The 12650-nt window shown below is 41.8% G+C and overlaps 1 protein-coding gene across 1 annotated transcript in view; it reads left to right on the top strand.

Annotated features, from left to right (window-relative positions):
- LOC311147275 (inositol 1,4,5-trisphosphate-gated calcium channel ITPR3-like) overlaps positions 1 to 12650 on the top strand; it is a 59855-nt gene that overhangs the window by 11889 nt on the left and 35316 nt on the right. Inside the window, exon 2 of the mRNA XM_084183952.1 lies at positions 12420 to 12490. Coding sequence (XP_084040078.1) covers positions 12420 to 12490 — 71 coding nt within the window. The remainder of the gene's footprint in view (positions 1 to 12419; positions 12491 to 12650) is intronic.

The following is a 12650-nucleotide window of genomic DNA, read 5'->3' on the forward strand; positions in this document are numbered from 1 at the left end:
GGGGAGAACAAGTATTTGATACACTGCCGATTTTGCAGGTTTTCCTACTTACAAAGCATGTAGAGGTCTGTCATTTTTATCATAGGTACACTTCAACTGTGAGAGACGGAATCTAAAACAAAAATCCAGAAAATTATATTGTATGATTTTTAAGTAATACATTTGCATTTTATTGCATGACATAAGTATTTGATCACCTACCAACCAGTAAGAATTCCGGCTCTCACAGACCTGTTAGTTTTTCTTTAAGAAGCCCTCCTGTTCTCCACTCATTACCTGTATTAACTGCACCTGTTTGAACTCGTTACCTGTATAAAAGACACCTGTCCACACACTAAATCAAACAGACTCCAACCTATCCACAATGGCCAAGACCAGAGAGCTGTGTAAGGACATCAGGGATAAAATTGTAGACCTGCACAAGGCTGGGATGGGCTACAGGACAATAGGCAAGCAACTTGGTGAGAAGGCAACAACTGTTGGCGCAATTATTAGAAAATGGAAGAAGTTCAAGATGACGGTCAATCACCCTCGGTCTGGGGCTCCATGCAAGAGCTCACCTCGTGGGGCATCAATGATCATGAGGAAGGTGAGGGATCAGCCCAGAACTACACGGCAGGACCTTGTCAATGACCTGAAGAGAGCTGGGACCACAGTCTCAAAGAAAACCATTAGTAACACACTACGCCGTCATGGATTAAAATCCTGCAGCGCACGCAAGGTCCCCTTGCTCAAGCCAACGCATGTCCAGGCCCGTCTGAAGTTTTGCCAATGACCATCTGGATGATCCAGAGGAGGAATGGGAGAAGGTCATGTGGTCTGATGAGACAAAAATAGAGCTTTTTGGTCTGAACTCCACTCGCCGTGTTTGGAGGAAGAAGAAGGGTGAGTACAACCCCAAGAACACCATCCCAACCGTGAAGCATGGAGGTGGAAAAATCATTCTTTGGGGATGCTTTTCTGCAAAGGGGACAAGACGACTGCACCGTATTGAGGGGAGGATGGATGGGGCCATGTATCGCGAGATCTTGGCCAACAACCTCCTTCCCTCAGTAAGAGCATTGAAGATGGGTCGTGGCTGGGTCTTCCAGCATGACAACGACCCGAAACACACAGCCAGGGCAACTAAGGAGTGGCTCCGTAAGAAGCATCTCAAGGTCCTGGAGTGGCCTAGCCAGTCTCCAGACCTGAACCCAATAGAAAATCTTTGGAGGGAGCTGAAAGTCCGTATTGCCCAGCGACAGCCCCGAAACCTGAAGGATCTGGAGAAGGTCTGTATGGAGGAGTGGGCCAAAATCCCTGCTGCAGTGTGTGCAAACCTGGTCAAGACCTACAGGAAACGTATGATCTCTGTAATTGCAAAGAACGGTTGCAAAATCGGCAGTGTATCAAATACCTGTTCTCCCCACTGTACCAATTATAATAGGCTATACAGTAGATTACCACAAATGGGCGATTCCACGCCAGCAGGAGCGGAAATATTTTTTGTTTCTCCGATTGTTCTGGCAATTCTCACATAAAAACTTCATTGCGAGGAAAGATGTTTGAAATGCTTTTTACATTTTTACAAACCATTTTTGTGAAAATCATGATGAAAGTGGCCAGTTTAGGCCCATTTTAGACTGAGTGTACAAAACATTAGGAACACCATCCTATTGCGTTGCATCCCCTTTTGCCCTCAGAACAGTCTCAATCTGTCGGGGCATGGACTCTACATAGTGCCGAAAGCGTTCCACAGGGATGCTGGCCCATGTTGACTCCAATGCTGCCCACAGCTGTGTCAAGTTGTCTGGATGTCCTTTGGGTGGTGGACCATTCTTGATACACATGGGAAACTGTTGAGCGTGAAAAACCCAGCAGCGTTGCAGTTCTTGACAGACTCAAACCGGTGTGCCTGGCACGTATTACCATACCCCGTTAAAAAAGGCACTTAAATCTTTTGTCTTGCTCATTCACCCTCTGAATGGCACACATACACAATCCATGTCACAAGGCTTAAAAATCCTTCTTTAACCTGTCTCGTCCTCTTCATCTATGCTGATTGACATCAATAAGGGATGCTAGCTTTCACCTGGTCAGTCTAGGTCATGGAAAGAGCAGGTGTTCCTAATGTTTTGTACACTCAGTGTATGCTTCACGTAAGACCCTATGATCTGTGAACCGTACAGACAACATCTTGGTGTCATTATACTCCTTATAGTTTGCTCTAAAATATGGAGTATGTCTTCATTTATTCAACATAAAAAAATACCCTTTTTGATTTAGTTCATTTTAAGACATATTGTTTGGAACAATATTCTCTAAAAGCACATCAAATTTCCAGAGTCGGCTTTCTGCTAATTCTGTGTGGGCTCTCTGATAATTCATACTAAAGGTATGATACATTTTATGAGCACCAGCATCACAGTGAATGGGAAAATTCTAAGGGAACTGCTGGTGACTTGCTGAATGTGAAATCCTTAAGGAGGGCTCTGATTGGTTAATGACCTATAATGTACATTTCTATGTATAAAATGGTCATATCATTAAAGTACCAGAGAGCCCACTCTGGAAATTTGACGTGTTTGAAGAGTAACTTTATATTGTTTCAAGCCATATGTCTAAAAATAAGCTAAATCAAAAAGGGTCGTAATGAATGTGAAAATGTGTATTTCAGAATCTATACATACTCCAAGATGTTGTCTTTATCATGTACAGTTCACAGATCAACCGAGTTAAGAAGGAAGCCTGTATCTTTATAGTGACTGGGTGGATTGATACACCATACAAAGTGTGATTTATAACTTCACCATGCTCAAAGGGATATTCAATGTCTGACAAAATATGGAAAAAGTCAAGGGGTGTGAATACTTTCTGAAGGCACTGTAGTATAATTCAAACTCTCTTTGGCCTGATAAGATGCTAAGAATTTACTTTAAAGTGGACAGATGTGACAGCCTAATGAAGGTATACCCTGAGTCTTCAGGGAGACAGTAATTAGGCTCATTTGATTTCAGATGTGTATATAGCATTCTGAGCTGCTGTGGATGGTAGTTTCTATTGATTAATTTTGTTTACTGACAGCTTGTGGAAATCCATAGCAGTGAGGGAGGTTAAATAAGGAAATAATAAGGAAACCAAGACGAGTAAATACAGACTACCATGATCATGGCTTTTAATACACTCTGGGTCAGACATGTCTTTCACCGTTTCTTTCTGAATCAAATCAAGTGACAAAACTGTCCTTTTGAGGCCATGTGTAATTTGATAAAATGGCATGGTAATACAATCCAATCTGCTTTATTGATGTCATTTTGGGACACGGTTCTCTTTATCCTGCTTCATCACTGCACTCAACAATATATGGATAACAAGAGAACTGGAATAATGTAACTCAATAATGTTTATTAAATTGGGTTGTTTTGGCTGTAATCCTGGAACCCAGAACCAAATCTCACATGCACAGTGACCATCTACAGTACCTTGCAAAAGTATTCATCCCCCTTGGCGTTTTTCCTATTTTGTTGCAATACAACCTGTAATTTAAATGGATTTTTATTTGGATTTCATATAATGGACATACACAAAATAGTCCAAATTGGTGAAGTGAAATTAAAAATAACTTGTTTTAAAAAATTCAAAAAAATAAATAACGGAAAAGTGGTGCGTGCATACAGTGAGGGGAAAAAAGTATTTAGTCAACCACCAATTGTGCAAGTTTTCCCACTTAAAAAGATGAGAGAGGCCTGTAATTTTCATCATAGGTACACGTCAACTATGACAGACAAAATGAGAAAAAAAAATTAGGAAAATCACATTGTAGGCTTTTTAATGAATTTTTATTTGCAAATTATGGTGGAAAATAAGTATTTGGTCAATAACAAAAGTTTCTCAATACTTTGTTGTATACCCTTTGTTGGCAATGACACAGGTCAAACGTTTTCTGTAAGTCTTCACAAGGTTTTCACACACTGTTGCTGGTATTTTGGCCCATTCCTCCATGCAGATCTCCTCTAGAGCAGTGATGTTTTGGGGCTGTCGCTGGGCAACACGGACTTTCAACTCCCTCCAAAGATTTTCTATGGGGTTGAGATCTGGAGACTGGCTAGGCCACTCCAGGACCTTGAAATGCTTCTTACGAAGCCACTCCTTCGTTGCCCGGGCGGTGTGTTTGGGATCATTGTCATGCTGAAAGACCCAGCCACGTTTCATCTTCAATGCCCTTGCTGATGGAAGGAGGTTTTCACTCAAAATCTCACGATACATGGCCCCATTAATTCTTTCCTTTACACGGATCAGTCGTCCTGGTCCCTTTGCAGAAAAACAGCCCCAAAGCATGATGTTTCCACCCCCATGCTTCACAGTAGGTATGGTGTTCTTTGGATGCAACTCGGCATTCTTTATCCTCCAAACACGACGAGTTGAGTTTTTACCAAAAAGTTATATTTTGGTTTCATCTGACCATATGACATTCTCCCAATCCTCTTCTGGATCATCCAAATGCACTCTAGCAAACTTCAGACGGGCCTGGACATGTACTGGCTTAAGCAGGGGGACACGTCTGGCACTGCAGGATTTGAGTCCCTGGCGGCGTAGTGTGTTACTGATGGTAGGCTTTGTTACTTTGGTCCCAGCTCTCTGCAGGTCATTCACTAGGTCCCCCCGTGTGGTTCTGGGATTTTTGCTCACCGTTCTTGTGATCATTTTGACCCCACGGGGTGAGATCTTGCGTGGAGCCCCAGATCGAGGGAGATTATCAGTGGTCTTGTATGTCTTCCATTTCCTAATAATTGCTCCCACAGTTGATTTCTTCAAACCAAGCTGCTTACCTATTGCAGATTCAGTCTTCCCAGCCTGGTGCAGGTCTACAATTTTGTTTCTGGTGTCCTTTGACAGCTCTTTGGTCTTGGCCATAGTGGAGTTTGGAGTGTGACTGTTTGAGGTTGTGGACAGGTGTCTTTTATACTGATAACAAGTTCAAACAGGTGCCATTAATACAGGTAACGAGTGGAGGACAGAGGAGCCTCTTAAAGAAGAAGTTACAGGTCTGTGAGAGCCAGAAATATTGCTTGTTTGTAGGTGACCAAATACTTATTTTCCACCATATTTTGCAAATAAATTCATTAAAAATCCTACAATGTGATTTTCAGGATTTCTTTTTTTCTCAATTTGTCTGTCATAGTTGACGTGTACCTATGATGAGAATTACAGGCCTCTCTCATCTTTTTAAGTGGGAGAACATGCAAAATTTGTGGCTGACTAAATACATTTTTTCCCCACTGTATTTGATCCCCTGCTGATTTTGTACGTTTGCCCACTGACAAAGAAATGATCAGTCTATAATTTTAATGGTAGGTTTATTTGAACAGTGAGAGACAGAATAACAACAACAAAAATCCAGAAAAACACATGTTATAAATTGATTTGCATTTTAATGAGGGAAATAAGTATTTGACCCCCTCTCAATCAGAAAGATTTCTGGATCCCAGGTGTCTTTTATACAGGTAACGAGCTGAGATTAGGAGCACACTCTTAAAGGGAGTGCTCCTAATCTTAGCTTGTTACCTGTATAAAAGAGACCTGTCCACAGAAGCAATCAATCAATCAGATTCCAAACTCTCCACCATGGCCAAGACCAAAGAGCTCTCCGAGGATGTCAGGGACAAGATTGTAGACCTACACAAGGCTGGAATGGGCTACAAGACCATCGCCAAGCAGCTTGGTGAGAAGGTGACAACAGTTGGTGCGATTATTCGCAAATGGAAGAAACACAAAAGAACTGTCAATCTCCCTCGGCCTGGGGCTCCATGCAAGATCTCATCTTGTGGAGTTGCAATGATCATGAGAACGGTGAGGAATCAGCCCAGAACTACACGGGAGGATCTTGTCAATGATCTCAAGGCAGCTGGTACCATAGTCACCAAGAAAACAATTGGTAACAGACTACGCCGTGAAGGACTGAAATCATGCAGCGCCTGCAAGGTCCCCCTGCTCAAGAAAGCACATATACAGGCCCGTCTGAAGTTTGCCAATGAACATCTGAATGATTCAGAGGAGAACTGGGTGAAAGTGTTGTGGTCAGATGAGACCAAAATCGAGCTCTTTGGCATCAACTCAACTCGCCGTGTTTGGAGGAGGAGGAATGCTGCCTATGACCCCAAGAACACCATCCCCACCATAAAACATGGAGGTGGAAGCATAATGCTTTGGGGGTGTTTTTCTGCTAAGGGGACAGGACAACTTCACCGCATCAAAGGGACGATGGACGGGGCCATGTACCGTCAAATCTTGGGTGAGAACCTCCTTCCCTCTGCCAGGGCATTGAAAATGGGTCATGGATGGGTATTCCAGCATGACAATGACCCAAAACACACGGCAACAAAGGAGTGGCTCAAGAAGAAGCACATTAAGGTCCTGGAGTGGCCTAGCCAGTCTCCAGACCTTAATCCCATAGAAAATCTGTGGAGGGAGCTGAAGGTTCGAGTTGCCAAACGTCAGGCTCGAAACCTTAATGACTTGGAGAAGATCTGCAAAGAGGAGTGGGACAAAATCCCTCCTGAGATGTGTGTAAACCTGGTGGCCAACTACAAGAAACCTCTGACCTCTGTGATTGTTAACAAGGGTTTTGCCACCAAGTACTAAGTCATGTTTTGCAGAGGGGTCAAATACTTATTTCCCTCATTAAAATGCAAATCAATTTATAACATTTTTGACATGCGTTTTTCCGGATTGTTTTGTTGTTATTCTGTCTCTCACTGTTCAAATAAACCTACCATTAAAATTATAGACTGATCATATCTTTGTCAGTTGGCAAATGTACAAAATCAGCAGGGGATCAAATACTTTTTTCCCTCACTGTAAGTTAACTGGCACATTGTTAGAAATGTCATTTTCTCAAACACTGACCTTTTGAATGGCCAGATGAGACGTCAACCGATTAGAGCTTCCCTCTAGAAAACCATGAAAGAGAGGCTATATTTGGATTAAATAGGCTTACATATTGTTCTGTGTGAGGAAAGCAGCAAGACGTCTCTTACAACAACTTGGCTCAGCCTCAAATTGTATCACGCATTGACTGCAACAGGAAGTCCAGGCCGAAGGCAGAACATGATTTGCCAGCCACTATATGAGTTGTCAACAATCAACACAACCCCAGAGGCTGTAACGTGTTTGCTACATCAGCCTAAATGTTGTTCAATACTTTATCATGCTTTTACTAAAGCAAATTATGAAGATGTAGTATCCGAGAACCGTAGATGGTAAACTATGGTAAGAGAGTGACATCTGGAATAGTAAACCTCCAGCAGAGCATGGCAACAGGTTGAGATTCAGATTAAAATTGTCAAAGACTCCAGCCACCCTAGTCATAGACTGTTCTCTCTGCTACAGCACGGCAAGCGGTACCGGAGCGCCAAGTCTAGGTCCAAAAGGCTTCTCAACAGCTTCTACCCCAAGCCATAAGACTCCTGAACAGCTAATCATGGCTACCTGGACAATTTGCACTGCCCCCCCACCCCCACCCCGTCCCCCTTTTTTACTCTGCTGCTACTCTGTTTATTATTTATGCATAGTCACTTTAAGTGTGCAATCTAAGTGTCACATGATCTGTCACATGATCTCAGTATATATACACCTGTTCTGAATGGCCCCAGAGTCTGCAACACCACTAAGCAAGGGGCACCACCAAGCAAGCGGCACCATGAAGACCAAGGAACTCTCCAAACAGGTCAGGAACAAAGTTGTGGAGCAGTACAGATCAGGGTTGGGTTATAAAAAAATATCAGAAACTTTGAACATCCCACGGAGCACCATTAAATCCATTATTAAAAAATGGAAAGAATATGGCACCACAACAAACCTGCCAAGAGAGGGCCGCCCACCAAAACTCACGGACCAGGCAAGGAGGGCATTAATCAGAGAGGCAACAAAGAGACCAAAGATAACCCTGAAGGAGCTGCAAAGCTCCACAGCAAAAAATGCCAAAAATGCCAAGGGGGGTGAATACTTTCGCAAGCCACTGTATGTAACAGCCTGTCCAATGACTTTGGAAATACTGTTGTCTACATACTAGTGCTGAGCAATTAGTGCTTTTTGAGGTCGGTTAGGTTTTGGTTCGATTATTAAGAAATAATCACGGTTTTCGATTTGGGTTTAGATTATTTGGGTTGAATGCTGTAACAACACAGAATGAAAAAAGTAATAAAAGTCCCATGATGGTAGTGACTGCCCATTACTGCTTATCAATATTTGCAGTGTTGACCCTTCTTTTTCAAGACCTCTGCAATTCGCCCTGGCATGCTGTCAATTAACTTCTGGGCCACATCCTGACTGATGGCAGCCCATTCTTGCATAATCAATGCTTGGAGTTTGTACGAATTTGTGGGTTTTTTTTTGTCCACCCGCCTCTTGAGGATCGACCACAAGTTCTCAATGGGATTAAGGTCTGGGGTGTTTCCTGGCCATGGACCCAAAATGTCAATGTTTTGTTCCCCGAGCCACTTAGTTATCACTTTTGCCTTATGGCAAGGTGCTCCATCATGCTGGAAAAGGCATTGGTCGTCACCAAACTGTTCTTGGATGGTTGGGAGAAGTTGCTCTCAGAGGATGTGCTGGTAACATTCTTTATTCATGGCTGTGTTCTTAGGCAAAATTGTGAGTGAGCCCACTCCCTTGGCTGAGAAGCAACCCCACACATGAATGGTCTCAGGATGCTTTACTGTTGGCATGACACAGGACTGATGGTAGCGCTCACCTTGTCTTCTCCGGACAAGATGTTTTCCGGATGCCCCAAACAATCGGAAAGGGGATTCATCTGAGAAAATGACTTTACCCCAGTCCTCAGCAGTCCAATCCCTGTACCTTTTGCAGAATATCAGTCTGTCTCTGATGTTTTTCCTGGAGAGAAGTGGCTTCTTTGCTGCCCTTCTTGACACCAGGCCATCCTCCAAAAGTTTTCGCCTCACTGTGCGTGCAGATGCACTCACATCTGCCTGCTGCCATTCCTGAGTAAGCTCTGCACTGGTGGTGTCCCGATCCCGCAGCTGAATCAACTTTGGGAGACGGTCCTGGCGCTTGCTGGACTTTCTTGGGCGCCCTGACGCCTTCTTCACAACAATTTAACCTCTCTCCTTGAAGTTCTTGATGATCCGATAAATGGTTGATTTAGGTCCAATCTTACTAGCAGCAATATTCTTGCCTGTGAAGCCCTTTTTGTGCAAAGCAATGATGACAGCACGTGTTTCCTTGCAGGTAACCATGGTTAACAGAGGAAGAACAATGATTTCAAGCACCACCCTCCTTTTAAAACTTCCAGTCTGTTATTCTAACTCAATCAGCATGACAGAGTGATCTCCAGCCTTGTCCTCGTCAACACTCTCACCTGTGTTAACAAGAGAATCACTGACATGATGGCAGCTGGTCCATTTGTGGCAGGGCTGAAATGCAGTGGAAATGTTTTTTGGGGGATTAAGTTCATTTTCATGGCAAAGAGGGACTTTGCAAGTAATTGCAATTCATCTGATCACTCTTCATGACATTCTGGAGTATATGCAAAATGCCATCATCAAAACTGAGGCAGCAGACTATGTGAAAATGTGTATTTGTGTCATTCTCAAAACTTTTGACCACGACTGTACTGCCAAATTCTCTAAAACGACATTGGAAGCAGCTTTATGGTAGAGAAATGAACACTCAATTCTCTGGCAACAGCTCTGGTGGACATTCCTGCAGTAGGCATGCCAATTGCACGCTCCCTCAAAACTGTGTTGTCTGACAAAACTGCACATTTTATAGTGGCCTTTTATTGTCCCCATCACAAAGTGCACCTGTGAAATGATCATGCTGTTTAATCAGCTTCTTGATATGCCACACCTGTCAGGTGAATGGATTATCTTGGCAAACGAGGAATGTTCACTAATGGATGTAAACATATTTGTGCACAACATTTGAGAGAAATAAGCTTTTTGTGCGTATGGAAAAATTCTGGGATCTTTTATTTCAGCTCATGAAACATGGGACCAACATTTAGCGTTTATATTTTTGTTCAGTATAGTTAATAACCACGTTTTATGCACTAAACTATGTAGAATATTGGCCTGTTGGAAACTACAACTCCATACTACATCGCACAGTTCAGGCTGGATCTGATTTATCTCTAGAGAAACTGTTCATTTTGCGCATTGAGCTCACAGAGAAAACTAAAACTAAATGGAATTCAAATAATTGGACCAAGGTAGGTAAATTAGTTGTTTAAAAACCGAATAATAACAGAAACGTTGGTTCATCGTTCAGCACTACTACATACCTTATGTCATATCAGGAAATGACATATGCTTTGTGGACAGGCTATTGGTAAAATATAAACAACTCTAGTGTTCAGGCTACATGGTCATAATACCATGTCAACAATTTTTTAGCAAAGAAAAAATTACTGCCTTCAGAAAGTATTCACACCCCTCGACTTGTTCAACATTTTGTTGTGTAACAAAGTGGGATTAAAAAAATTTTGTTTGTAATTTTATTCTCAATGATTTACACAAATACTCTGTCATAGTGGGAGAAAAACTAACATTTGTAAAAAAAGAAAAGAAAACTAAGACTAATATCTAGATTACATAAGTATTCAACTCCTTGAGTCAATACATGTTAGAATCACCTTTGCCAGCGATTTAAAGTCTTTCTGGGTAAGTTTCTAAGACCTTTGCACACCTGGATTGTACAATATTTGCACATTCTTTTTAAAATTCTTCAAGCTCTGTCAAGTTGGTCATTGATCATTGCTAGACAGCCATTTTCAAGTCTTGCCACAGATTTTCAAGCGACTAAGTCAAAACTGTAACTAGGCCACTCAGGAACCATGCTTGAAAATATGAAGAGTGGTACTCAGTGATGTGTTGTGTTGGATTTGCCCCAAACATAACGCTTTGTATTCAGGACATAATGTTTATTTCTTTGCCAGTTTTACTTGAGTGCCTTATTGCATACAGGATGCATGTTTTGCAATATGTTTTATTCTGTACAGACTTCCTTCTTTTCACTCTGTCATTAAGGTTAATATTGTGGAGTAACTACAATGTTGTTGATCCATCCTCAGTTTTCTCCTATCACAGCCATTAAACTCTTTAACTGTTTAAGTCACCATTGGACTCATGGTGAAATCCTTGAGCGGTTTCCTTCCTCTCCGGCAACAAGTTAGGAAGGACGCCTGTGTCTTTGTAGTAATTGGGTGTATTGATACACCATCCAAAGTGTAATTAATAACTTTGCCATGCTTAAAGAGATATTCAATGTCCGTTTTTTTTTATCTACCAATAGGTGCCCTTCTTTGCAAGGCATTGGAAAACCTACTTGTGGTTGAATCTGTGTTTGAAATTCACTGCTCGGCTGAGGGACCTTACAGATAATTGTGTATGTGGTGTACACAGATCATGTTAAACACTATTATTGCACACAGAGTGAGTCCATGCAATTTATTATGTCAGATTTTTACTCCTGTACTTATTTAGGCTTGCCATAACAAAGGGGTTCAATACTTATTGACTCAAGACATTTCAGCTTTTCATTTTGTATTTTTTTGTAAATATTTTGAAAACATAATTCCACTTTGACATTATGGGGTATTGTGTGTAAGCCAGTGATACAACATTTCAATTTAATCAATTTTTTATTCAGGCTGTAACACAACAAAATGTGGAAAAAGTCAAGGGGTGTGAACACTTTCTGAAGGCACTGTATGTTCCATAGATTAGAACGAGACCTTTTGAGAGAAATCACAAAATTGAGTTCTACGTATATTAAATCAACGTGTTTATGCTATTCACTCTGCACTCTGTTCATGTAAATGTTAAGGATCTGATTATCTTTATTACAATGCAACCCTATGTCACTAACACTCACAGTGGCTCATGATAAATAGCTGCTGAAGTCGGACCATAATGAGACATGGAGCAAATCCAAGTGGAAATCAATGTAGAAGGTTTCTAAATTGTCGCCACCGCTGCAAAAAGGATGATGTCATTTTTTTCAAATGTATATATTTCTGCCAAGATGTGCTTTTAAAAGGATAGTCATTGGCTCAATGACTAGAAGTCTATGGGAACAGCTAGCATGTCATTGTGCTAATGGTAGTAGCAATGTCCCACCCTTGCCACCACTGCTGAAAACAAATCCAAGGGGAAACACTGCATATGTTGCCATATGTATACCAGGAGTATTCAAATCTTACCCTACGAGGTCCGGTTTTCTGTTCTACCTGATAATTAATTGCACCCACCTGGTGTCCCAGGTCTAATTCAGTGCCTGATTAGAGGGGAAGTATGAAACAAAGCAATGGAACTGGCTTCAAGGTCCATATTAGAATTTGAGGGCTGTATACAAACACTGCAGTGCAATTATTTGACTAACTGTTGATATGATCTGCTTTGTGTTGTTTTTCTCCCCAGGTTGGTGGATGACCGATGTGTGGTAGAACCAGCTGCAGGGGACCTGGACTATCCCCCCAAGAAGTTCAGAGGTCAGATGAGTATTAAATTATTTATTTAGGCCTACAACGTAAAGTGTGTGCAGGTGCTTGTGTGTGTGTGTGTGTGTCTTTGTCGGAGTGTCATGTATGTGTGTGCATGCATGTATACTTCCCTGTGTGTTTGTGAGTGATTGCCCATGCAATGCATGTT

Source organism: Coregonus lavaretus (genome assembly GCF_964263955.1).
Source record: "Coregonus lavaretus genome assembly, chromosome: 20".
NCBI classification, from domain to species: Eukaryota; Metazoa; Chordata; class Actinopteri; order Salmoniformes; family Salmonidae; genus Coregonus; species Coregonus lavaretus.